The 22,305-nt window shown below is 34.8% G+C and overlaps 2 protein-coding genes and 1 long non-coding RNA gene across 4 annotated transcripts; 1 reads left to right on the top strand and 2 right to left on the bottom strand.

Moving 5' to 3' along the window:
- Positions 1–406: 406 nt before the first annotated feature.
- On the bottom strand, positions 407–10,740 carry LOC135832817 (gastrula zinc finger protein XlCGF26.1-like). Of its 2 annotated transcripts, none has more exons than XM_065346312.1 (8): positions 9,954–10,740; positions 4,848–4,976; positions 4,650–4,733; positions 2,760–3,122; positions 2,397–2,646; positions 1,933–2,279; positions 1,731–1,808; positions 407–1,648 (listed from the first exon to the last, which is right to left on the bottom strand). In XM_065346312.1, the coding sequence occupies exons 1-8, from the start codon at positions 10,110–10,112 to the stop codon at positions 971–973; spliced, it is 2,088 nt and encodes a 695-aa protein (XP_065202384.1). In that variant the 5' UTR covers positions 10,113–10,740; the 3' UTR covers positions 407–970. The 2 variants fall into 2 exon arrangements, with proteins under 2 accessions (XP_065202384.1, XP_065202385.1); XM_065346313.1 differs by lacking the exon at positions 9,954–10,740 and adding an exon at positions 9,520–9,718.
- Positions 8,506–9,335, top strand: LOC135832819 (uncharacterized). Its single transcript, XR_010556379.1, has 3 exons — positions 8,506–8,729; positions 8,797–8,929; positions 9,135–9,335. It is a non-coding gene; the product is annotated as an uncharacterized LOC135832819 (long non-coding RNA).
- Positions 10,741–14,309: 3,569 nt separating the features above from the next.
- On the bottom strand, positions 14,310–22,305 carry LOC135832818 (protein obstructor-E-like). The gene is made up of 5 exons (XM_065346314.1): positions 22,034–22,305; positions 16,682–16,879; positions 16,348–16,542; positions 16,069–16,264; positions 14,310–14,716 (listed from the first exon to the last, which is right to left on the bottom strand). The coding sequence occupies exons 1-5, from the start codon at positions 22,083–22,085 to the stop codon at positions 14,686–14,688; spliced, it is 672 nt and encodes a 223-aa protein (XP_065202386.1). The 5' UTR covers positions 22,086–22,305; the 3' UTR covers positions 14,310–14,685.

The raw sequence follows: 22,305 nt of genomic DNA, 5'->3' as shown, positions 1-22,305 counted from the left end.
GTAGTGTTTTTTTTTCTGCAGAATAACTTGAAATTTTATTGCATTATTTTTGAGAAATTTTTTAAATCCCAAGATGCATATCGATAATAAAAGAAGTACCTATCTCTAGTTCTCTACATTAATATAAAATTTATAAGCATTATTTTTTTTAAAAAAAACATGAAAGAGTAGAGAAAAATTTTCATTTTAAAAAATGCAGATTGCAGGTTTTGAATAAGTGCCTACTTAAAAGGAATGGGAAATTTCTGTTTTAAAGTGAATTATAATTCTTATTTACGAAACAGCAGTGGGAATTTCATGTGAAAGTACTGAGAGGTGAAAAATATTTACCGAAAATTTAATAATGAGGAATTGAGGAATCAGATCATAGATAACTAATCATAGGCATATGAAATGCGTAGAATGATTGAACGTCAAAATTAAATATTTATATTTTGAGTGGCTTATATATACAGCACATTTTAAACAAGTAGGAAATCAAAATTTACACGAAATATAAAAAATAATTAAAACAATTGAAGCGCTGGATAGTTTTCAAAAATAACTGTACGAGTATACAGACATGCTTGAAAGTCTGAACATTAAAATAACACCAATAACGCAAGTACCTATTCTAATTGGTAATAAATACGAAATTTTTACCCAGAATATCAATCAAGTGTCATATGTAATAGAGAATACATTGCATCAGTTTTTTGGCACCTTAAGCAGGCATCTGAATTAAAATGATACTGCATAATATGTACTTCGATACGTTTTTCGTTTTTATTTTTCTGGTCCCAAGTACTTTTAATAAATAACATAACACATTAGAATAAATTGACTGACCATTTACGAGACTAGCAAATCACAAAAGGTAGGTACCTAATAATAAATAAATAAAAGTTGACCCAAAACTTTTGAAAAAATAAAATTTCAAGATTTTTACTCTTATTTTTTAGATCAACAGGGAGCGAGAGAGAACATTTAATTATATTATCGGTAATAATAATATTTCAGGATTTTTATTCAACTTGGTCAACGTTTCCCTGGAATCTAATTCTTTGTTCTTTTTAGTTATTTTGAAATTACTGATATCGATCGGTTTGTTTTCCATTTGTGCGTCGTCGTCGTTTTCTTCTGATTTGACGATAACTTCAGGGTAGAATTCGTCATCTTTGATTTCAGGTTTGCACAGCGGTTTATGTTTCAATAACTCTTGTTCGGTACGAAAATTTAAAGAGCAAGCTTCGCATTTATGATTACGAAATACGCTTTTATACTGATGCGTTTGCACGTGTCGATTCAACTTATCCGTGCGAGAAAAACATTTTCCGCAGACGCCGCATGAAAATGGCTTATAACCGGTGTGAACTGCCTCGTGTCTGGTTAATTCGCGCCTTCTGTAGAAGGATTTTTCGCACATCGAACATCCGTATGGTTTAACGGCAGTGTGAATTTTTTTATGAGAATCCAATGAGTGTTTCTGCGAGAATTTCTTATGGCAAATGTCGCATTTGAAAATGTTTTCTGGTTTAGGTTCTACGACAGCGGTATTTATAACATTCACCGTTGTAGGGGCAGGATTCCAGCCATTAGTTTGAGTACCACTGAAAGCTTCGCGAATTAAAGCTCTGAATGTTCGATTTCCTCGTTCTAGGTCCGATTTCTGTACCCGAAACGAACAATAAGTACGAGTATTTTAGAAAATTGTAAATCAAATGTAACCAGAGATATGAATCAATACTTACGCTTATTTGGTCCAATGCGCTGTTTTCTATGGCTTCTTCTTCTGTATTATTGGTTGCGGATGTTTCCATGTTAGGAGGCTGCGAAAAAATTTAATCATTCGAGTAACTGATGTACGTTTGTAAATAAATGGTGTTTCTATGTACGGGGTTGGTTATTGTAGGCGTTTGTGAGAAACACTAGAAATGCAAAAAGTACTATTACCGGTTTATAATGATGAAATTGAATATGTTTCGTTAAATCTTCTTTACGACTAAACGACGTAGGACATTCGTAACACTGGAATGGTCTCGGCTCGCCGGAATGAAGTTTCTCGTGTCTGACTAATTTATCTTTTCTGTTAAAAGGCACCGAGCACACAGTACATATCCAAGGCTTAATCCCGCTATGAATTATCTGGTGCCTTTTCAAGTCACCCCTTGATCCAAATATTTTCGGACACGCTGAACACGAAAATGGCCTATTTCCGTTATGCATTCGTAAATGTTTATTCAGACTAGTACTCCGAGTGAAGGAATTTCCGCATACTGAGCATACGTAAGGACGAACTCCTGTGAAAATATGATGGAAATTTTATTAAAAGAATTGTCTTTATTCTAATTTGAAGTATGACACGTTCGTCTTAGCGTACAGAATATGAAGTAGGTAGGTAGTAGGTAAGTAGGTACCTGTATGAGTTATAGCGTGTTTTCGTAGATCAGATCCGTAACAGAAGGATTTCTGGCAGACGGGGCATCGGAATGGTTTCACTTGATCGTGTAAATCAGAATGTTTCAAATACGACATTCTGTCTGGAAATGATTTTCCACACATTTGACATATATGCGGATTACCATCACTATGCACTCTCCAATGTGCTTTTAAATCAGTTCTCAATTCGAAACTCTCTTCGCAGTAATCACAAGGGAATGGTGGCTCCTGCAGAAAAAAAAACTCAATTATACCACGGATCTCAAAATATTCGATAATTACTGTAATTAAGTCAGGTAGGTAATTTAAAAAAAAAAAAAAAAAAAATGAAAAGTACTCACCGAGGTATGTATTAAAGCGTGTCGATTGAACTTTTCTTCGGTTGGAAAACTCGAATTACAATATTGACATATCCATTGACTAGAATTTTCACTGTTTTCATTCTCCTCGTTTCCATTATTCATCCAAACAGGTTCGAATTCTTGGCCTAGCATTGGCCGATTCTGCATTTGATCTTGATCCTCTTCTGAATCATCGTCTTCCATGTTGAGTGGATCAACATCGGCGACGATGTTTTGCTCAGCGTTACCTTCTTCACTGCAGTCTTCGCTGCCCATGAGATTGGAATTCTCATCTTCGTCGTCTTCTGGTTCAACTTTGACGCAATATGTTAAAGGCTCCACTTCGAGTTCTTCGGCGACAACCTGAAGACATTTAGAAAGGTCGTTAAAAAGAATTCATTTTTTGTTAGGCGATTTGTTACGCTTCATAGAAATGAATTGATCTCATCAATAGACATGAAATTAAATTGTATTGGCGAATGACCAGTTCCCAGGTGAATTTTGACTATTTTTCAATACTTCAATATGAGAAGAAATTCGACATACCATTGTACTCCTACTCCATGAGAAGGTGAAGGCGAGGGGGAGAAGAGGGAGGATTATTATCCTTTTTTGATCATTTTTAGCAATAAATTTTTCATTAGTGAAAAATGCCAAGAAGAGGGACATTTCTGTTGGAAACTGAAACTGGGTAGATAAACACAGATTACGATTACAAAATCTGATATACCTAATTCAATTTAAAAAAAATTAAAAATGAAGGACTTGAAGGCTTGAAAGCTTCGTAAAAAGACTTCTGAAATTCATAAAATTGGGTCAACGTTCAGATAATGCAAAAAAATTATTTTTAGAATTTTCCTTGTAAAAACGTTGATTTTCAAAACTTGAAAAAAATTAACGAATATACCTACATGTATTTTTTTTGTTGAAAAAACAGCTTCCCCTTTATTTTGTGCTTTGCATTTTCTTTCGAAAACAGTAATAATCATTGGTGATTCATTTGAAATCAGTTCCTTAATTGATCATAAATAACAAAAATGACCATTTCAGAATTTGGACAAGAACAATCGTAGAAAAACAGTTTTTGCATTCAGTAAGACCTTCCAGCCATAAAAAATGTTGGGAAAAATGCCACGCTGAGTTACCGAGTGAATACATACATAGGTAGGTAACATATCTATATTTTTTCAAAATTGTACCTGTGCATAAAATCACCAAAAATTTCATTGGAAAATTAAAAATCCGCATTTTTCCAAGAAAATAATTTGAAAAATTTCATTAAATAACCTAAAAATTTTATTATAGGGGTTTCAGACCATAAGCAATAACTTCTTCTCGTTAGTTTCAAAATTCAAAAATTTAAGATAGCACCATTTCACCCAATGCTGAAGAAGTGAAAAATTTTACAAATATTTAAAAAGAAAAATTAAAATTGACCCTTTAGTTGTATTACCCACCTCAATTTTTTTTGTAGATTTGTAACGGGTAAGTACATATAATGTTTTTTGAACAACAATCAAAACTTCTGCGAGAAAATTCTTCAAAAAAAAAAAAGAAAATGTAGCGAAGAAATTTGACACCTCATAAGCTTTCATCCCCTTTGAACTTTGTGTCCACATAAAATGGAAAATAAAAGGTACTAAATGACGGCCTTTGCGTCAATGTGTCAAATTTTTATCAAGCAATTACTTTGAAAAAATATATTCCGAATCATCCTATTTATGTACATCAACCTGAAAACAATATTAGGTCAATTTGGAGCTGTGAGAAGAGGCGGCGGGTGAATTATATCAGGAACCGAATATGTAATCTATTCGAAGACGAAACCAACCAGTTAGTCTATAGGTACCTATCGAATTATAGCAAAAATAAATAATGCATTATACATACTTCATTCGATAAGTCTCCATTTTTGTTATTCAGTAACACCTGTTGTAATTGTTTTTCGGCATTTTCTTGCTTTTGTTTATATTCCTACAAAACACCGAAAGAAATAAGTAGATTAATTTAAATGCAACAAACCGAAAAGGTTTTGAAAAAAACAGTACCCATAAGTAGATACATAATATTACATATCGCAACACAAACCTTATCTTGTACATATCGACGTAAAATCTCATCCGATCGTTTAGCTTGCTGACGGAATTCAAAAGCTCGGACAATTTTCATAGAACATGTTTTACAAATAAAATTCGGCAGTTCGTCATTTTCACAGACCTACAAAAACACATTCAACATAAACGAGTTAGAAACATCTAAATTTGCAAGTGGATTTCAACATTAATCTCTGATTAAACTATTCATATCATATACGAGTATGTACATGTAGACTCGCTGAGCCTAAGCTCGTCAAAAATGCGGTTTCAATTAAAGGTACCTATTGACGCGGCTTGATAATTTACCGAAGTTCAAAAAAACACGTAGTATGGCTATACCTAACAGAAACCACGGTTCAGTTTATGGTTAAACTACTCTGGGTAGTTACAGTACCTAGTAATTCAAATTTAATGCTTTAACTAAGTATATATTCGAGTATCTACCAAAAACGTGCTAATAAACCACTTGCACTGCAGATCGCATTGTTTTAATGTAAACCTAAACTTGACGATATTAATCAGCAAAATGGAGGTACATAATACCTATATGGTATAAATGGCAAATAGGTAGATACAGGTACACCTACGTATCGACTGAAAAATAATGAATATCGTGGCACAAAAAACGCCGGTACTAAAAATTTATGATAGGTAGGTGCTATACCTACCAACCGAAGAATCAGTGGATATTTTCGATAATTTCAAATCGCACAGATACCCATACATTTCAACAAACATCACATGTCAAAGTTAACCTTGGTCTAGTTTTTGGGAAGCGCTCGTGTACATATAAGTAACCTTATACGTTAGATTTGTTTAGGTCAATAACGTAAACGTACTCGTACATGTAAGTGTCATGCCATCTGCATCATTTATTAACCATCCGCCATAATATACCAATACCTCTGCCATACCGCCAACATAACCGTAAAATTAACCCACCATCAAACACCCAACTGGGTAATTTTCCACTAGGTATATGTACTTATGACAAACCTACTTCCTCAAAAAAAAAAAAAAAAAGGTTCGAGTAGTTTCTTATGAAAATCAATAAACGAAAATAACAATGCAAAACCCGAGGGGACCCAATGAGGAAATTTTGAATTCATAAATATAGGTAGAGGTATCTATCATATGTACAAATTCACCATAGGCAGAAGTATAGTGTATTCACACGCAATGATGAATAATTAATACAGTCGATGTTTTACTACATAAGTAGGTAAGTGTAGGTAGGTACTCTGTAGTCTGTAGAATTTATCGCTTTCACACTTTCGTATTTCATATATGTATTGGTAGTTAGGTATAGAAGTACGATGTATATGTAGATGTACTCGTATTATAATATTATGGGCACCAATGGAAATATTATATCGCATTTTAAATATAGTATATCAACATGATAAAAAGTAAGATATCGTTCATACGGTTCATATCGTATGTTCCAATGCCTGTCTGTTGTGTATGGTTATGGTATATAACCTTGAATTACTTTAAACTTGGTATACAATTTTACACATTTTTCAAAACCAAACAATCGAATAATTAAGTAAAAAAATACCTTACTTATCTATTTCCATGGTCCCCGATAATATTGGGCTAGCAGGTGAGAATTTTTATGTGGGTTGGCGACATTGATCAATGTGTTTTGATATGTCGCAGCGCTCCCAACCCATATTTTTTCACGAAAATTCTCGCTAGCTGTGCTCAGCAATTTTATTGGAGACCCTGTATTAGACATATTTCACACAACTTCGTATATAGGTATCAACAATTTTGCTGTTACAGACAAGGTTCGAAATTGGAAATGCATGACATACCTACCTAAAGCTTTACCTTTTAATACAAAAGTCAACTTTTGTCGATTGACAACAGCGTACAATTACTTCGTAAAATTTCCTTTCGAACAGCTTTCAAAATTATGTGCAGTTTATGGCATATACTTAATAGACTCGAGTATAATGCGGCGTTCGGTGTCTCACAAGTGTATAAAAATTAGGTCAAAACAGGATAATTTACGGATATGAAAAAATGGCGCATGCGATATCACACATAAAGTAAAAAAATGGAAAATTAATTCCCCCTGTGTTAACCCAAAAAGAAGCGACGACAGTCCAATTTCATACATTATACTGCATCGCGCGTCATGGAAAAAAATGAAAAAAAGACAAAAGGGTAGCGAAGTGAAAATTAACTTAATGAAGAGAATAATATTTTCAGTTAATACGTACATCAAAAAGCTTTTGATTAATTTAAAAAATCATTCTATCATAAAAATGACGTGCAGTTTTTGCATTTATAGGTAGGTATCATACTTTTATCATTGCGTCCTAGAATGATGATATTGGTAAAATGAGAGTTTAAAAAATCCGAGGTATCGAATTTTACAAATAGGTGGTCAAAATATACATCTAATTCAAAAATCTGATTTCGATGGGTGGATGAAACTGAAAAATAAATTTTCAAAATGGTTTGTAGGATTCAATGTAAGTAGGTACTAGAACTAATCTAGCTTCTTAATAAATTCTACGAGAAAACCAAAATTGAAAAAATCATATCGAGGATTAGATATCTACGATAGTTTCCTTTCTTTAAAAGAGTGAATTTTTAAATCTCTAACTTTTTTATAATTTTTTGCGAAAAAATGATGTATCTACCTATTTACCTTAATTTATCAAAATAAACGTAATACATTTTGTTTTTTCACTTCAGTGAAAGTGATTTCCATAGACTTACCTACTGCTACTACATAGTACATATTGTAGAAAATGAGAACTGAAAATTCCAATGGTGGACTTTTATTTATATAATTAGGTACAATGATTTTTTTTTCTTAAAAAATATTTTCAAATAAGAAATTAAAAATGTACCAAGATTTTCTACGGTTCAAGTTTGATAATTTTTTTGAAGCTGATCATTCATAAGCTACCAATAAAGCACACTCATGAGGTCATAAAGCATACCCATACCCATACCGTCTCAAGCTCTTACAGGGTGCCCAGAAATATCGTGAACCCCTAAAAAAGTTTTCTGCTAAATACTTCGGTTGGTCACAGTGAATGAATGATTGATAATAATGATAGCACATGATTGGTTGTTGGACTGGAGAGATAACATTCCACCAATCATATGCATCTATTTCACGTTGCCAACCTATATTTTTAATGAAAAACTTTTAACTTTCTTTGGGGTTCACGATATTTCTGGGCACCCTGTACTTCTTAGCCCTCTTTGGCCTATTTCCTTCCCATTAAGTAGGTGTAGAATTTGTTCTTCGAAATCAATCGATGAACGTTACAAAAGATGATAATGAGATACAAATTCACGATCCTATCCCACCATGAAAAAAAGAAGAAAAATTAGGACATTTTATTAATCAACGGGACACCGGTTGCGTCAGTCATCTGATTATAGGCTAATAAAGGAGACGAATGAGACGAAGTTGTCGATCTGGCGATCTTACAAACTTTGCTTTCTTCTTCAAAATTGCACCGGTGTGAAAATGAAATTTAACGAAATTAAAACCTACTTTTTTATTGAAATGAAACTTGAAAGCGAAATAAAAGTAGGTAGGTAATTATTAATTTCGATTTTTATTTTTTTTTAAACACGCGCAACACGTTATGACGTAAGGTGAGTAATGTAAACAAAATGCAATTTGCCAACTTTGGTGTAAACTGTGTAAACACGTGACATTGATAAAAGAAAAAAAAAGTCACGTGGGTTAGGAGGTGAAGTGAAAAATAGTAAATGGAACACCAGAATCTCATGGAAAACTCAAAATTTCAGTATTGAAGTCTTGAACCAGAATTGAAGAAAAAGAATAGAACACCAGTTACCCGTGATGATAACAATTAGTACATCAATATAAAAAGTAAGTTTAATTCACTACTTCATGCTTCAAAACAGAAAGATTACGTTGTCCTGTTATCAATTTTCAGTTGTGTAGCAAAAGCATAGCGAAAGATTTCATGAAGAAAACTCATCACCGGTCGTCAAGTAAAAGGATTAGCTATATATGTAGGCTATGTATTATGGAAGATGGCACTTCAACAGTATCAAAACCAGACACCAGTTAGTATTTAATTATTTAAAGACCTAATTTAAAAATACATAAATGGATATAGATAAAGGATAAAGGAGCAATCCTTCGTAGCTCCCATAATCATAAAAAAAACAATGAACAGAACAAGAACAACCTGTAATCGTTTTAAAATTGGGCACCAGATTTCTATATCTCGTTTTCAATCACTTTAATATTCGCTGGTTTCTTGCACAGTTTTTTCAAGGGAAAAGTACTAATCCGTAGAAGAAACTATGAAGAGGAGAACAAAAATCCTAGACGTGCTAAGAAGACATACCCTAATGTCCAGTGTCCTGATGTACACACAATAGCTACTTAAGAAAAAGGAAACACTTTCGCAGAGAGAACAGGGTACACCACAGGCAGTCTTTTGTGTTAAGAAACCTCCGTTTTGTTAACGTGAGTACGTATTCCTATATGGTACCCTTGAAGCCTTGAATATTGACTTTACAATACGGTATAGTATAAGTACTCGTAAGTTTCGAAAACAGTCTAACAAAAAATTATAACATTGTCAGTATAGGTAAACCAATTTACAAGAAAGAAATATCAAATCGAAGATTCCAACATTGATAGTTACCTTTCCAAGTACACAAACGAAAAAAAAACACCGAATAAATCGCAATCATTTTTCAGATAAATCATCTTTAAATAACACGAATGGAAGCAGCGGAAGCTATTCCATCTACGCGCCGAACGAGCAAATTGAAACTCAACGTGCACAGATGTAAACGTGTTGAAACAAATGAAGAATTCTACTCAGCTTTGAACGAAGAATATATTATGTTTATCAACGAGAACACATAGGTAGTAGTGTTACGTAAATATGTGTTAAGTTATTACTCGCCGGTGATCGTTTGCATAATAAGTGCACTAGGTAGGTAACTTAAATGAGTGTGATCTCATTGAAAAAATACATTAGACCCAGACTTGAAACGTTACAGACGAAAATAAACGAAGAACGTTAGACGATCAATTAAAATTACTCATAGTATAAGAGAGTGAGATAATTACCTCGAGCGAAGTGCACGCTGTTATTTTCACAGATAATGGTTCATCTCCGTAACGTAGGCCGAAAGTAGCATCGCCGAATATACTAATTAATTCAACACCGCTGACTAGACACAGACGACACAACGAATTGAAATTCTTCAAAATGATAACATTTTCCATTTCGTTTGATATAGGTACTCCGTACGAACGTATACTCAGAACATATGATCATTGATAAGAGAGAAAAATTACGCAAGTTACTCGACGACGACGACGACCACGAAGAAGACGATGACGACAACGACGTAAAAAAAACGTTCAAAATTAATAAAAATATTCTCGAGTCGACCGAAGACCGCGTAAAAAAAGCAACGCTCGGCTGCCTGAGAAGCGAAACGCGACGCGAATAAGCGGGACGTCGGACGAAAAACAGAAAAGGAATAAGCTCTCTCACAGACACATAGACACACGTACAGCCGAGTACAGAGTGCTACGTACACGTTATAGGGTAAGAACGACGCTGCCTGGGAGCATTACGAAGCGATTCCCCACTTGCATGGGGTTCTAGTCGCGCCGCCTGCCCGACATCGCTTTTACCACTTCGCACACCGCGCGTTTCGCCGCCGACGACGACGACACCGACTGCGTTAAATTATAATAGGGGATAGCCCTTCCCCCCGAGGCCCGGGCCGTTCAAACTTGCCTTCTAGGTGTGTATCGTTTTGGCCCAGCAATGCCTCTTCTCAGCAGACTCCCTTCGCCCTTACGGACACGATGCCAAAGGATCCCCAGTAGGACGCCCGTGTACATCGACATCGATTTTTTAGAAAAACCCTCTTCTATTCCGCGCGCTTACTGCTTTGCCAGTATCCGGCCGTCAGTTTTAACGTTCGCCCCTCTTTTAAGTCCCTTGGCTATAAATGTCCTTCCACCGCACCGTGTCCCTCTGTCTCATTTGCCCCTTTTGTCGGCTCGTGTTTCGAGCGAAAAAAAAACACACCAAGAAAGCTGACCGTTAACCGTTCCTTTAGCCAGCGGGCGAGAAGTTCGAGGGGCTTGTACTCGAGTAATCGCATTATGTGTACCTAATACGGGCGTATTATTAAATAAGAAAAAAAATCCCAGAGTGAAAATGCGAAAAAAAAACAACCGCAAATGCTACATAAAACAGAACATCATCGTAGAGAGCCTTTATTTACGACTAACGAAGACGATGCGAGTAACTTTTCAGGCTTAAAAACGGTACCACCGCTTCTGCCTCGGTCGCGAATTAAATTTCTGACCTAGATCTACGTGCGTACGGTACACTCGAATCTAGAAATTTGCCAAAGCCGAAGCGTACACGACGATAAAAAATTTTCGCATTTGACCCGGTGAACTTGTTTTGATAAATTTCTATTTTTATTTGATTTCTTAACGAGCCAATCGTGCCGTACAAAAAAAGACCAATAACACCATACATCAGCCTTCTACTCAACATTTTGTGTTCATTGAGAGCTCGCGTACACCTCGTACCTATATTGTTATCACCTTAACCGCGAACTCGTTTCAACTCTCATTTAACTTCATTCAATTATCCCTATAGTTACTCCTTTCTTCGTTACTTTTATACCATTTCATTTCGCTTTGTTTAATCTCACTCTTCGTCGCCGTATCTTTTTTGCACCGTGTTATTATTATTACGTTGCTGTATAACTTGTACTACTATACGTATCCGACCCATTCCGGCGCGTCGTGTCGCCCGTTGATATATTTTCATCTGCTAATCGGTTCGCTAACTTTGAAAATTATGATTTAATTTGTCGCAGTAAACATTATTGTTTTCCTGTTCGAGTTTTCGTTTATTTTTATACCTAGGTAATTTCACCTATTGCAAGGGTTGAAATGTCTTTTTAATTATATGTTTTTCGATTCGCTTTTAAAACGTCGTTCTTTTTCACACCTGTTGGTGGAAGTCTGCTGGGTTAAGGTTTTTATTGCTCTTTTGCGTTGGTTGAGATTTTTTTTAAATTTACGTGCAAACGAATGCATTTGTCTAATTCTTACCTGTTTTTTTTTCTGGCATGTCGTGATTTTGGATTAGAGATCGATTCCGAGGTAATGTTTGAGAATCGCTGGAAATGAAATATGATGGGGGCCTATCTATCGAATCGAAAATTGCCAATCAATTATTTCATTTCTATGATTTCTCTGCTCATTTTTTCATTCACAGTATTCGATTTGATTAATAAGATTCCATGTTTTACATGACATAACTTTCTGTCCTAATGTGTGGAAAATTGGCATTTTTATGTGAGCCCTCCCTTCCCCCCCCCCTCCCTATTGAGTTCCAGAGTTGCATTTGCCCATCTGAATTTTTCTGTAAAGCGCCCTCAACCTTTCGATTAAATGAGCCCTTAAACTGAAAAAAATGAATCATTCGTAATTTTGAATTTTATTTCAGGATGTCAGTGGTCGTCATCGTGGTTGTCTATATCAGCGTTAGGTTGGTTGGCGTGTGTGCTATGGCGCGGGCTTTACTGAGAAGGAAGGCAATTTGGAGTACATCGTTACTATCGCTGAGTCTCCTACTTGGCCTTCATCTGCTTTTCCTGCTTTGTGGGGTTGTACATATTTGAGGATCTACTTGGGGATTCCATCATGACTAATGCACAATTTTAGCATTCACTTTTATTATTTTAAACCTCAACTTGATGGTAAAACGTGATAAATTGTGGGTTTTGAAAAATGTTCCTATCGATTCGCACATCAAGATTTTCAAAGTATGATAGCCATGACTCTGGTCGGTATACAAATCCCTGATCTAGGTAGGTAAAATTGAAAATCGAACACCTGTTTCATTTACCTACCAATATACTTGAAAATTAGCAGGCACCATTTTACAAAATTTTATGGGATATGAAATAACCTTTAGTGGCTTTAGTATGTCTTCATTCCTACCAATTCATGTGATTTAGTCCTAATAAAACAACGAAAAAAAAATTTTTTTTGATGATGACACTAAAAAACAGCCAAAAAAAAAAATTTGATGATAAAATCTCTAATTTTCGAATTAATTTCATATTTTGAAATGATTACAAGGGTGATTTATGCTTTCTACGCTCTCGTAATATATTTTCAAAACAGGGTACGGATGGCTATATTAATTAATCGAACATAAGATATATGATTGGAAGCTGAAAAATATGAGTATTTGACTATTGTTTTCGCAGTGTAAAAAAGACTATTATTATAAATCATTTCTCGCCACGTTATTTGAATATTTGCCAAATATTGTTCGCGGTGATACGATTACAAATAGGTATAGATACGCGAATTTATTATTATCTGAGCCTTTTTAAATTGGTAGGTACTCGAAGCTTTCGTGCTCAAATATTTGTTGCGTTGATTAATCAGATTGGGTTTAAAGTCTTCATTCAGTTCGATTCGGATCTATTTGACCGACTTTTTAACATTTTGAGTTTTTTTTTAAAATTCGAGTCAGGAGTGTTTGGCTCTGGCAGTTTTACCTATCAGCAGTAAATTTTTGAATATTTACCAAAAAGTAAAAGAGAGAATACCTACTGTTATTCTTTTTATTTATCCGTGTGTGGACTACGTTACTGTTACTTACCCTGTACGTAATCACCTACACCTAGGTAATTCATTAACGAATAACAAAGTTAAGTTTTAATTTTTAATTAATTAACTCGGACATAAAACTTTTGTAGCGCGAAGGCCGCACACAAAATTGTAATGCAAACGAGAGAGTCTTTTATGCAGACGGAAATTACTAGGTAGACCGGTTTCGTATTATTTTCAAAACAATCGTTCTTATCAATGTCAGAATTATATCAAATAGTACGTTTTTCGTGTTTTATGGATTTTTTTGAATGTTTTTCATAATATGTACTTACTTTCCATTGCGAAGTATTATGAACTTGTTTGATTTAAAAATAAAGCTCATCGTTAGGTTTTAATTAAAAATTTTCGGGAAGTTTGCCTCTGGTGTAGGTAACTTTGATTATGAATGATTTTTTTTTCTTGTTTGATTTACCCCAATTAAGTGAGTGGGTACGAGTTCGAGTGTGGAAGGAGACGGAGAGTACTGTAGCATGCTATTTTTCTGTACACTTTAGGATTGTCTAGTTGTATAGAAGTCCTATTATAAGTTACACAGTACCTACATGCATAGGCGAAGTACCTCTTAGTCCTCTCCCCTCTAATTTCAACCTTTAGTGAAATGTTATTCCTGCTTGGTCCTTACAAGTGGTCAAACGATTGAATAAAAGGTCGATTTTGTAATAGGCAGGTAATATCCTTTTTTCAATAGATTCGTATTGTTCAGTTTAATTGTTGAAAAGAATTCTTTATCATGAAAATATATTTAACATGGTAATAAAAATGTAACTTTTATTCTCCTTCATTGCACTATGTTTTAAAAAAAAGTAAAAAACCAAAAAAAAAACAACAAAACGAATACAAAAAATAAACCATGAATTACGTATAACCATTTTAAAGAAAGTAGAAACACTCAAGTAAGCCTATTATTATTTTTTTGAAACGAAGATTGGATCAGATCTGTATTTTATTTTTTTATAACCACCAAGCATTTCAATTTTTTAGGGAGGGGGGATTTATATTCATAGATACAATTTTTTGTCTTCTTCAAGTTGAGTAAAAATGTTCTTGGGTGTTCCTGAAATTGGATTACTTAATATCTTCCTGAATGATGATGCTTAGGTTGAATATCATATTGTAAAATTTTCCATGGTTACTCATCATCAGGGAATCGATAATTGGCGCTGTAACATAAGTTTTATCAAATTAAAATGAGTATATAGGTATAGCTAAATAATTTTAAAAAAATAAAAAATAAAAATGAAAATACAGACGTAGAGTTAGCAAATTGGCAGATTAAAAATGCTTAGCGAATGTGAAATTTTGACATTACTTATTCCGTTCATTCTATTCTTTTTTAGAAATGTTTATTCATTTTTCTTTAATTTCTTCTTGCGTGATAATGAACTAACAAAAATTTGAAAAAGTGTTGACTATGAAAAAACGTTGCCTCGTTCCATCAAAAAAGTAATGGAATACTTATTTGGAAAAATGTACTGTTTTTTCGACTTTTCGTGTACCAAGGGGGTACGCTACTGATCGCTATAAGGAAAAACGACTGGTGTTATTTTTGCTTCCCTGCTGTTTCAAAAGAATGAATATCAGGCCACAGAAATAGAATTAACTTTTTCTCTCGATAGGGGTAGTATCCCACCCACACCAAAATTTTTGAATCGAACAAAGGGTATTCAAAAGAGGATTCCAAAATACACCGCCAGCAAAAATTTCAAGTATCGAAATTTATTTTTCACCATTTTTGATGAACTTTGGACTTTGGATTCTTTCTTCCTCTTACACAATATTTCCTCATACTATTTTTCTCAAAAGAATAGCCAGTTCAAAAACAATATAATCATCCTTCCCCAAAATCATAATTTAACTTTTTTCAAAAATTGGAATCGAATTTCATGAAAATGAAAGTTCCTCGATTAAACAGGAATCTCTACGTATTTTTTCCCTTCAATATGCGAAAATTGGTCGAACGCATCATCCAATATTTTTTCGCCAGTCAATCTTGCAAAAAATACTCCTATACTAGAACATTTACACGCGTACCTAATTAATAAGTATTCTTTTTCTTATAATTATTAGTATCATATTCATATCCGGTAATGAACAGTATATTAATTAGTTTTCCTATTCTGATGAGATGGCATCAAATCTCGTGTTTTTTCAGCATTTAGCGCACTTTCCTAGTTATAGGTATAATTAAACAAATGCAGGGAGTTTATTGAGATTATTTCATTTTTTAAAAAAATAATTAAGGTTTATGTAGGCGTATAACTAAATGAACGTTCAATTATCGAGCCACGTGCATCGCGCAGTTCTCAGTAGGTATATCCAGAGCCAAAAAAACCTAACACGCAAAATAAGGGTTCAAATTGAATACGTTAATTTCATCATCATTCCCTGATCTACCCTCTCTATCGTGCTTGTTTCGTATGTACTTACACAGCCTACTACGTAGCAACCTATTTAATTTTTTTTCCGCTTTGTGATCGCGACATTGCTCAATCTTTTAAAAAAGAAAAATTACCATCTGGTAACGTTGGCGATTCCGTCGCATACTCCATAAATATCATTAAATGCTCGCTTTTTGCCGCAACTTTGTAACCTTGGACGGCCATTTTGGCATACAAAATATCTTTGACAGTCCGAGGGATGAGGGTACAGTTGAAGATCGTTTTCTGATATACTGTTGCTGTTCAAAGGGCACGCGAAACCTAGATAACCTGAGGAAAAACGAGCAAATTAATAGATAATATTGGTCTTGTAGATTTGGACGAATTTAGTCGAAATAGGTACGATGGTTTACTTTCGGCATCGCACGAGGGAACTTGGTCAGGCCAGTCGCATTTATAAGTTCTTTCGTCGAAAGCTAACCCTTCCGGGCAATTGAAAATAAATCCTTCGCCATTAGCGCAATTTACAAATTGTCCGCAATGGGTTTGATCTCCCATTCTGAAGTATCCGAACTGACGAGGACAATTTTCAGTCGATTGAGGTTCCTCTGCGTTGTACGAGTAGGTACGTTACATGAAAAGATAAATATACACGTTACGGTCGATTTTCGTAAATAATACCATCGTGTGTACGCTTTCTTCTGCTTTGTGTTGTAAACAAAAACACGAAAATAGTGTACCACTCACGAAGGGCGCTTCTTCCTTCGCAATCTACATCTATCGGGTATCCGCAAGGGTAGCCAAATAATGCCCCATTAGCGTTGAAAAGAAGACCATCCGGGCACAGCTTGCGTTCGGCTACACCATTCACACATTCTATGTAGGCGTCACATTGACTTGTCGCGTATCTGCCGTTCTTTTCAGGACAACTCAGTTGGAAGTGACCTGTAAAAGTAACATATTGACGTCAACGTGTGGATTTATATGTTTTAAAAATTCGCATCTTTGGAGATACTATTATTGGAATGTAATCGCTGGTTTTTTACGTTCTTAAAACACTGAGAAAAAGGGGTACCTATTATTTTCAAGTTACAGGCAATTTGGACGCAAGACATGAGATAAGACGTAAAGTTGGACACACCAGAAAAAATGAACGGAAATGCTGCTTGTAATTTGTAAATGATGTGCACACAGTTTCAAAAAATCGTACAATTCAAATGTTAAAGTAATAGGTAGGTAGGGTAGGTATTAATTTATTCACCTTCACTTCAGGAGTAGTGTGCAGTGATTTTTAAGGTTGAAAGTGTGAGATATTTTTATAGCTCAATTATTAAAAATTTTAAGACTTAGGTATAATTTTTTTTCCAACTGATTTAATGTTACAATCATTACGATGTTTCCTAAATAAGTCACATATTTAACTTAGGTATTCAATGATAAAGTGACATGTGCAGATTGGTTGTTGGTTCCAGTGAACCAACTCTGCTTGTACAGGGTGTTCCAGAATAACCTTTCACTTTTGTTTTATTAGTAGCTCTGAGAGAAAAATGGTTACGGAAATTTTTTTATAACCAAAATGAAGTAGAAATGTGCCGTTTTTAGACCATATATTTGAGTTTTCATTATAAATTAAGTTTTAAAAATTATTCCACCAAGATGTTTTCCATCATTTTTGACACAATCGACCAAACGTTTTTTAAAATTATTGAACACTTTGTTGAGCATTTCTCTTCTAATCAGTCTTGATTCACGAATAATATTATCTAGGAGCTGTTTCAGAGTCCTAGGATCATCTTGATATACTTTTGACTTGAGGTAACCCCATAAAAAAAAAATCACATACTGAAAAATCAGGGGATCGAGGTGGCCATGAAATTTCTGTGTTCAGCGAAATTATTCGATGACCAAAATGCTCACGCAATAAAGAAATCGTGTCCGTTGCGGAATGACAGGTAGCGCCATCCTGTTGGAACCAAGTAACTCTATACTTGTGTCTGCGTTTCAATTCAGGAATGAGAAACTCGTTTAACATTTTGCGATACCTCTCACCGTTCACCGTTTCATCAAACACATACGGTCCCACTATCCCGCGCACACTGTCATGCGAAGTTAACTAACTTATATCACAGACGTACTACGTTTGACGTGACAATTATAACTCACCTCGTGTAAGCCCGCCTTTTCTCAATAACCGAAGCGTGGCACAGACAAAAATAATGAGAACAGAATCAAAAAATCCACTTTGAAAAAATGCATCGGGAGGAAGGCGATTCTGAAACTACGCAAAATTCTGAACAAAATGGCGTTTTGAAAATTTTTCCGCGACCCCCCACTTCCTCTCCCATTGCGACTTGAAAAATCAATTTTCTCCAATTTCTTGAAAAAATGAAAAAATTGAACCGGAGGAAGGGGATATTTAATGTACTTGATTAGACGAGCAAAATGGCGCATTCACAATTTTTCTACCCCCCACCCTTTTCTCTCCCACTACCTGATGTTTTTGTGGAGTGGGGGGAACATGAAGAAAATACAAAAAAATTGAACCGGAGGAAGGGGATATTTAATGTACTTGATTAGACGAGCAAAATGGCGCATTTGAAATTTTTCTGCCCCCCACCCTTTTCTCTCCCACTATCCGATGTTTTTTTAAAAATCGAAAAAACATCGGATAGTGGGAGAGAAAAGGGTGGGGGGTAGAAAAATTGTGAATGCGCCATTTTGCTCGTCTAATCAAGTACATTAAATATCCCCTTCCTCCGGTTCAATTTTTTCATTTTTTCAAGAAATTGGAGAAAATTGATTTTTCAAGTCGCAATGGGAGAGGAAGTGGGGGGTCGCGGAAAAATTTTCAAAACGCCATTTTGTTCAGAATTTTGCGTAGTTTCAGAATCGCCTTCCTCCCGATGCATTTTTTCAAAGTGGATTTTTTGATTCTGTTCTCATTATTTTTGTCTGTGCCACGCTTCGGTTATTGAGAAAAGGCGGGCTTACACGAGGTGAGTTATAATTGTCACGTCAAACGTAGTACGTCTGTGATATAAGTTAGTTAACTTCGCATGACAGTGTGCGCGGGATCTATACCGAATTTAGCCACGCCCATCCAAACAGTCAACTTAGCGGAGTGTAGAGGTTTCTCGTGTATTATCATCGGATTCTCTGTCGACCAGTAGCGCATATTTTGTTTATTCACATCACCGTTTAGATAAAAATGAGCTTCATCAGTAAAGAGTAACGAGTTCAATGGAATCTCACCAGTATCAATTCTTGTAAGCATATCCTCGGCAAATGATTTTCTTCTCACAAAATCAGTTTTTTGTAACTTTTGAATGATTAAAATCTTATATGGATGGAAACTGAGGTCTTCAGATAAAATTCGTTGCAGAGAAGTTGGTTTGATTTTTAAATTTAACGCTCGTTTACGTATTGAAGTGGTAGGGGTAGTCTGTACTGAATGCCTTACTCGGTCCGTTGTTTCTGGCGTTCTTACTGATCTTTTCCGACCTGTAGGCTTATTTTTACAAGCATGAGCGGTTTTCTCGAAGTTTTTTACCCATAATTTCACTGTTGGCCTCGATGGCACTTCACTTTTACCGGTAAGTTTAAAATGTTTGCGGAAGGCACGAATTGCACTAATGTAAGAGTCATTATTTTTGAAAAAGGCCTTTACAATAAAAGCGCGCTGCACAGCCGTCCACTTCTCCATGGTAAAAAATTAATACTGAAACATAATTCGGCATGTGTTGGCTACCTGGAACCGCTTTTACCATTCCCCTAACACCATTTGAACGCAGATCAGTGCTCACCAAAATGTGAAAGGTTATTCTGGAACACCCTGTACATAACATTATACAAGTACTAAATCACTTAGTCATGACGTCATGAGGCTTTTGACTTTTAAGACGCCTAACCAATATACTACATATACTTATGTAGTATCTAACAGTTATGTAAATTGCCTCTGGGTTGACTGGGTTGATGACATGATGTGCACATGAAGTCGTTTCTCATGCTTTGTTGCAAAATCTCGAACAACTTCATCTATCCACATTTGTTTGAAACCATCTTGCTCCAGCAATTGTTCTGAAAGTTTTATTTTAAACAGATGGGATGATTTTACGATTTGATGCTTTAGCACATCCCTATAACTTGTATCCTATATGTCCACACGGGTTTAATTATCATTTGATAAATTAGCCTTTTACTCTCAATCTTCATTTTTGAATGATGTCCAATCAACCAGTAGGTACATTAAGCAGAGTTTTAAGTTGATTAGGGTTTTCTTCTGATCAATTTGGTTCCACCAGATAAGACTAGAGTCAAGATGAATACCTACCCGGGTATTTTGCATGGCTGGCAGCTAGAATTTCATTCTATTTAATGTACACTATGCATTGAACATCGCTCTGAGTTGGCTTTTGCTCATTTAGCTTATCAATAATATACGTAGAGGTACCGATCAGTACAACAACGCCAATTTATTTTTTCCAATTTCCAAAATGTTCTCATTGCTTTTTGTTAGGTATGAAAAAAAAAAAAAAAAATACAAAAAAGATGCATATTCTGATAGACTTGATTTATTTGTATCAAAGCAGGAAACAATGTTATTTCAAGCTTCTAATAATTCTTATTTTTCGAGTACAAAAAATAATGTTTAAAGTAAGGAAGGCTGGGAAAACTCTTTTTAGAAATGAATCAACTCTTCAGTCGATTTAACTCATTTTGAAGAGAGTTAATTGAAATAGGCCAACTCAACTTTTTCAAAACTCTTTTTAAAAAAGAATCAAATTCTGAATTGATGACGAAAGGAATCAAACGAAAAGTTGAATCTGAATTGGAGTTAAAAAAAACTCCGACTTACACCAGGTAACTTTTGAGAATCTTTGTTAGTTTTTTTTTGACAAAACTAAAAAATATGGTCAGGTTTGCAAATGCAAAAACTTCAGTTCAGATTTTTGGTCAAGTTTGGAGACCCTGGAAACTTTGGGTAGGTTTGGAAAAAGTAGAAAATTTGTCTAGATTTGCGAATGCAAAAGTTTTAAATTAGGTTTGGCGAAAAGAATTGAAAAGTTTGAATATGTCTGGGAAAGATTACAAAGATTAAGTTTGGAGAATCCGGAGGACTTTGGTTATTAGAGAAAATATGTAGAATACTGTTATCAAGCAAAACTCAAAAATTTGGTGGGGTTTCCGGAAACTGAAAAATTTATTTAAATTTGGTTTGAAGTTTGAGATAGATTCCGTCAGTGCTTTACTTTGGAGTAGGTGAGTCTGACGTTAGTTAAGTATATGCAAAGATTTGTACTGATTTGACGTTTAGCATCAACATGTTTTAATGTTCTCAAAGCCAATCCCAAATTTATTCATTTGTCAAAACAATTTAGGTTTTTGATTTATTCCTTACATTTTGTTTTATATTGTCTAACGCATTGGAAAAAGTCATAGAAAACGTATTGCACTTTTTTGTTCCAAGTATACTTACAATTTATTATGTAAAATAAGTATTCCAATTTTTTTATACTCGTAGTAAAATCTACTTGGGTACCGATATTTTTGCAATAAGTAGATCCTGCAGATTAATCATATAATCAACGAGAACATAGTCCCACGTTAATAAAATTGCATAACCGGCAAATACGCAGGATAAAAGTTTTTCCATTTCACTCGTACAAGCCGTTGTAGTCGAGAACACACCGTATCTCATTTCATGGAACCAAAAACTCATTTGCTCGGTGGCCCGACGATCAGTGCAGCAATTCGCCTATCTTCTACGAGTATATTCTCAAAGGACGTTGGTCTAGATTTTACCAATCTTTCATTAAAAACTGAATATTGATCGGGGTCATTTGGTAGTCTCGTGTACCTACTTTTGAGAGTGTCGAACGCACCCTCCAAAGGGACCTTTAAAGATACCACATAAAATAGCCAGTAAATTTGATACATTTTCGTGGTTATTGTGCTTATTCGTTCGTAAATCTGGGTAAATTTCCTTCTATCACAATTTTGGTCCGATAAAAAAAGATTTTCCTATCGATATGGGTACAAGTACTTATAATAGGCTCGCATTTAAGTAAAAATAATAATCACTCATACATTACCTACCGTTTGTAATTAATGCAAAACAACAACACACAAATATTAACGCTCGTAACATGATGTTTTTAATTTACACGAAATTTTTTTAATTCTAAATTATTACGGATGCAAAAAAATAAAAATGCACGCGAACGATCATCAACTTATTCACTAATCAGTGTATGCGAGTACATTTCAGTGGTCCATTCGCTATTGACTACTGTGTAAATATATTCTCATCGCGATGGTAATAAAATCACGACGATGCGGGAATATTGCCAGTGGTAATTACTACCTCA

This window comes from Planococcus citri, chromosome 1 (assembly GCF_950023065.1).
Source record: "Planococcus citri chromosome 1, ihPlaCitr1.1, whole genome shotgun sequence".
Classification (NCBI taxonomy): Eukaryota; Metazoa; Arthropoda; class Insecta; order Hemiptera; family Pseudococcidae; genus Planococcus; species Planococcus citri.
The sequence above is the reverse complement of the archived record's forward strand: the minus strand, read 5'-3'. Positions and strand labels throughout refer to the sequence as shown.

Excerpts from the sequence above, each read along its gene's own strand:
- LOC135832817 (XM_065346312.1), bottom strand. The coding sequence starts at position 10,112 with ATGGAAAATGTTATCATTTTGAAGAATTTCAATTCGTTGTGTCGTCTG. Across the intron at positions 4,734-4,847 it reads GTCGATATGTACAAGATAAG|GAATATAAACAAAAGCAAGA; the intron begins GTTTGTGTTGCG and ends GGTGTTTTGTAG. Across the intron at positions 2,647-2,759 it reads ACGCTTTAATACATACCTCG|GAGCCACCATTCCCTTGTGA; the intron begins GTGAGTACTTTT and ends TTTTTTCTGCAG.
- LOC135832818 (XM_065346314.1), bottom strand. The coding sequence starts at position 22,085 with ATGTTACGAGCGTTAATATTTGTGTGTTGTTGTTTTGCATTAATTACA. Across the intron at positions 16,880-22,033 it reads TTTTGCATTAATTACAAACG|GTCACTTCCAACTGAGTTGT; the intron begins GTAGGTAATGTA and ends TTACTTTTACAG. Across the intron at positions 16,265-16,347 it reads TCCCTCGTGCGATGCCGAAA|GTTATCTAGGTTTCGCGTGC; the intron begins GTAAACCATCGT and ends GTTTTTCCTCAG.